The sequence below is a fragment of the Phocoena sinus genome, chromosome 6 (assembly GCF_008692025.1).
Source record: "Phocoena sinus isolate mPhoSin1 chromosome 6, mPhoSin1.pri, whole genome shotgun sequence".
NCBI classification, from domain to species: domain Eukaryota; kingdom Metazoa; phylum Chordata; class Mammalia; order Artiodactyla; family Phocoenidae; genus Phocoena; species Phocoena sinus.
In genome coordinates this window covers 35,437,124-35,442,236 of record NC_045768.1, presented here as the reverse complement: position 1 = coordinate 35,442,236, position 5,113 = coordinate 35,437,124, and the positions used below count along the sequence as shown (strand labels likewise).

General features: G+C 41.1%; 1 protein-coding gene across 1 annotated transcript; it reads right to left on the bottom strand.

The window, feature by feature from the left end:
• Positions 1-1,462: 1,462 nt before the first annotated feature.
• TOMM5 (translocase of outer mitochondrial membrane 5) lies at positions 1,463-4,894 on the bottom strand. Its single transcript, XM_032635347.1, has 2 exons — positions 4,691-4,894; positions 1,463-1,811 (listed from the first exon to the last, which is right to left on the bottom strand). Exons 1-2 carry the CDS (start codon positions 4,809-4,811, stop codon positions 1,777-1,779), a joined length of 156 nt encoding a protein of 51 aa, XP_032491238.1. The 5' UTR covers positions 4,812-4,894; the 3' UTR covers positions 1,463-1,776.
• Between the last annotated feature and the right edge of the window lie 219 nt (positions 4,895-5,113).

The window sequence follows — 5,113 nt, the reverse complement described above, 5'->3', positions numbered from 1 at the left end:
AGCTGGAAAGCAGGTGGACAAGTCGTAAATAACCTGGTAGAAAACCGAATTCTGAGTCAGCAATAGGAAAAGCAAAACAAACAACACCCAATTTACACCACAGAATTCCTAAAAGGTTCAGGAACTGGTGGTTTCATGTACCTTTGGAAGTAGGGCACGAAGGCATACACACTAAAAAAAAAAAAATTGGTTGAAGGTAGTTGGATGCTCTCTGCAACTCTATAGTTAAGTAGCCTCTCTTCCGCAACTCCCTCCCCAGATTAGAATTTTATTTTCTGAAAAGGGTAAAATAGAGAGTTCTCTGGATTCTGAGATACCAGGCAGTTATGGGTATGGGTACTGTACTCAATATAGAGACTCAGTGAACAGACACATACTGGACACGAGATATGGAAAACAAGAGACCCAATACGGGAGAAGAGGGAAAAGGAATTCCCAGGATGATGCTGAAGGGAGACCCGAGAATACAGCCACGCGTCAGGCATAGAAGACTATCAGCGATTTAGATAAATGGCAAAAAGTTCAGCTGACTTAGTGTGATAAGTTCACAGAAAACTAAGCCTAGGAAAATCAAAAAGATGTACAGGAAAAGAAAACAACAAACAGCATTTGGAGTCCTAATGAAATCAATCTAATCAAAATCAACACTAATAAGTACACTGGAAGGAAGTAGAAATGACATGCATGAGAGATGGAGGAAAGGAGAGGGAAGAGACACAAATCCTTACATGCATGGAGAAGTCAGTAGGCAATGTCTAAAACAGAAAAATCATAAAGTAACAACATAATCGTGTTACTTAGGACAAGAAGGTAAACTCAATATAATTAGCTAAAAAGAAGTGAATGTAGTTGTACCTGGGAAGAAGGTTAAGGACTTTCTTTCATAAAGATTGCTTAAGAATAAAACCATGTTGTTTTATCAGGATTAGCAAATTCTCCAGTCCAAAACAAGAGGAACTCAATTTAATGCAGTTTGTAACAGTCACAACATTATAGTAGTCTCACCAGTGACTGCTGGTTTGCAGCAAAAAGTGGGTTAAGAAAAATAAAAGCCCTATTTTTCTTAGTTGGTACATTTATTAAAAATATACGGCTTCCCTGGTGGCGCAGTGGTTGAGAATCCGCCTGCCAATGCACGGGACACGGGTTCATGCCCCAGTCCGGGAAGACCCCACATGCCACAGAGCGGCTGGGACCGTGAGCCATGGCCACTGAGCCTGCGCGTCCGGAGCCTGTGCTCTGCAACGGGAGAGGCCACAACAGTGAGAGGCCCATGAACTGCAAAAATAAATAAATAAATAAATAAAATAAAAATAAATATATATATAGAGAGAGACTAATGGTCCTGTGCTTAAATGACATGGTGTGCGCTGGCTTCAATAAAACATAACTAATGGAAAGGAACTCTTCAACAAATATACTCCAGACAGAAGTAAAAAAAGTACACAGAAATGACTCACACGACAGTGCCATTGCAGACATAATTCCCTTATAATTAATACTTGCTAGAAAACGGAGTTTGACATCATGTACAATAACACCAACATTCACCGAGGCTGAATATCACAGGTACGTCTCTTCATACTTCCCAAATAGTTTTATCTTTTAGCTATAAACGTCAGTTACCAGAGCCAAACTTGTTCTTAACAAGTAGAATTTTTATGTCCATTTAATCAAAGAGTCTCTTACATTTTTCTGGGTCTATTCATCTGCAGATAGCAGTAGAAACTGTAACCAGGTTCTTCATATCATGCATTCACACAAGAAGCCCACTCTTCATATGCTGTCCAATTTCTTTAAGATAAAAGGAGCTGAAAGAAAAATAAATCCAGAATTTGTTTTCAGATCCAGATAATCACAAGTTACATATGGAATTACAAGATTGGGAGATAAACCTTATAGTTCAACATATTTTTCAAAACAACTCCAAATGTGGCCAAGCCTCTGCCTGCACACCCAGCCAAAGGGAATCACTGTCTTTCAAGGTAGCCCATCCCACTGTCATGCAGCTAGAATTATTACAAAGTTCATTTTTCACTATATAAAATCTTTTCTCCAGGTAGTTCTTGCTCTTAGGACGATAAAGAGGAAATCCAATCCTCCTTCAAATGACAAGCCTTTACTTTGTGATTTAACCGTCAAAGGAACAAAACTCTAGAAGAAACAAAATGGCATTTTTCACTTTTAAAAACATATTTGAAAGACAGAGAGTGTGGGAAAACATTGAAGTAGGGATCCAGAAGAGCTGGACACATATTTTGGTTCCCCCACTGATTAGTTATATGACATTTACATGCTCCTGTTCACATCTGATACAGTCCTACGTCAGTTATTATGAGTAGGGTGGTGAAGATATAAATGTCTAGAAAACAAACAAGTGTTGTCACAGGGATCAAAAGAAGTGATATTACTGCCTTGTGTAACAGTGCCATGGCCAAAATAAGCACATGAAAAGATGCTCAGCATCATTAATCGTTAGGGAAATGCAAAATAAAACTACAGCACCCACTAGGACGGCTACTAACAAAAGAACTGTTTGGCAAGGATGTGGAGAAACTGGAATGCTTGTGCACTGTTGCTGGAAATGTAAAACGGTATAGCTGCTATGGAGCACAGTATAGTGGTTCCTCAAAAAAAAAAAAAAAAAAAAAAAAAAATGGTGGCTGCCAGCAGCTGGGAGGAGTGGGGAATGGGGAATTACTGTTTAATAGCTACAGAGTTTCAGTTTTACAAGCTGAAAAGAGTTCTGGAGATGGTGATGATGATTATACAATATTATGAATTTAATACCACTAACCCAAACACTTAAAAATAGTTAAGATGGTAAATTTTATATGTATTTTATCAAATTTTAAAATATTGGGAAAAAAAGGTGGTGACCAAAAAAGCTGCCAGATTATTTCTCAATACCCATACTAAATTAATAGAACATTTTGATAATATTAAATTGAAGATATTGAAATATGTCAGAAGCTGACCAAGTCAGCAGTATGCCCAGGCTTTTTTTTTTTTTAAACTAATTCTTATCAGAAAAAAAAGTAACAGTCATCAAAACAATGGATAAACAAAGTGTAGGATATCCATACAATGGAATATTATTCAGCAATAAAAAGGAAGGAAATACTGATACATGCTACAGTGTGAACAAACCTTGAAAAATTATCCTAAACACAAACCGTCACATATTGTACAATGCCATTTACATAAAATGTCCAGAATAGGGAAATCTATAAAGACAAAAAGTCACTTAGTGGTTGCCAGGGGCTGGGGACGGTGTAAAATGGGGGAATGACAGCTAATGGGCATGGTGTTTCTTTCAGAGGGGAAGAAAATATTCTAAAACAGATTGTGGTGATGGCTGCACAACTCTGACTATACTAAGAATCAATGAATTGTACACTTTAAATGGGTGAATTGAATAACATGCAAATTATATCTCAATTTTAAAAGGGATAAGGAACAGTATTCTGTTTAAAAAATTTTTTTTGATTCATCTTAAATACAAAGGTCACTGAGAAGAAGCAAATATTTTACTGGTAGCTAAGTCAACCAAAAAAAGGTAAGGGGAGGAAATAAGTAAAGTTGGGAGTTGTAAAAAGCTGTTGAAAGAGCAAGATGATTTGGGAGTTTCTGTTCACCAGGGCTCCCTCCTCTGGGGAACCATAGTTAACACCACAGGCAGTGAAAGGGGCAGAATAAGGGAGACTAGACCTCAAGAGCTCTGGCCTTAGACCCAACATGAGCCTTCCACGAGGCTCACGAAGACTTGGTACGGTCTTCACCTATCTGAATCATCTCTGCCTCTCCATCCAGACCTGTCAACAATGTACAGCAAGGAACAACGGAAAGAATGCTGAACTAAAAATGAAGCGGCAAATGAAGGGGCAATTCACTTCTGAGATTCCTATCCGTAAAAATAGAGAACTAATCTATAAAACTGCATCCAGCTCTAATATTGTGTGCCTGCAATTCTAATACTTTGCATAAGTCCCCTCTGAAAGTCGAGTTCACATTTGCAAAGCGGATATACAGAGACTTAGGCCCTGCCTCTCTCAAAGGGCTATTGTCAAACTCAGGCAATGCAAAGTTTCTACAAAACGTAAAAGTCAACTAAATCCTCAGGTATTATCATTAATCCTATAGACTCATATCCTTTATTCTTCTTTAAAAAAAAAAAAAGAAAAAAAAAGGTAAATATTTACTTCACCCTCTACAAATAAAACGAACAAAAGCTTTTGGATTTCAGAGGTAAGCCCTGATGTAAGGAAACTTGGCAGTCAGTTACGAACTCTGGATTCTACGCCAAGATCATTCACCGAATCGATGAGTGACCTTGAGCCAGCCATTTCTCCACTCTAGATGCCAGTTTTTCTGTCTGCAAAACGAGGGACTTGCTCTGGGGGATGACCTTACAGAATCTTTCAATTCAAACGCTCTTAAGACAGGGCGGGACTGGGTGATGAACCTCGCGGTCCCAGCCGCCGCTTGCACTCCGGTACCCCCACCCAGACCCACAGAGCCTAAGCAACGCGCGCATGCGCCCGCTGCCCTCGACGTGCACGTCCCTTGCACCCCGCGACCGCTTAGCTCCGCCCCAGGGACCCCAAAAGGCCGGAGAGACCAGAGTTGGGCGGGCAGTGTCGGCGAGCTCCCTGCTAGTCTCATGGCCACAACCTGGAAGGTCACTCACTGACTCGCAGCAGGGCCACATAGATGAGGAAGTTCCGTATGGAGGAGATCACATCCTCGCGCATCTTCCGTTTCATCTCCTCCGGGTCCAGCTTCGGCGCAAGGCCCTCGATCCGGAACATCGTAGCTCTTCCTCACGTCTTCCAGCGGCCGCCCTCTGCTCTTCTCAGCTGCCTCCCAGCGCCTGCACTCGGCCTAACCCCATTTCCTGTTCCCGCCCCTCATTTTCACGCGTGGCGACGGGAGCCTGCGAAGGACAAACTTCATCCTTAAACTGAGCTGTTCTGAACGAAGGTGGCCTGAAGGGGGTGCACGTAATATTAGCCACGCAGGACTCGGGTTCTTCCAGATTGTTCTTCCAGGTTGTTTATTTAACAACCTCTGTCCTGAGAGGCGCGCTCAGAGCTGCAGAGTGCTTTTACGC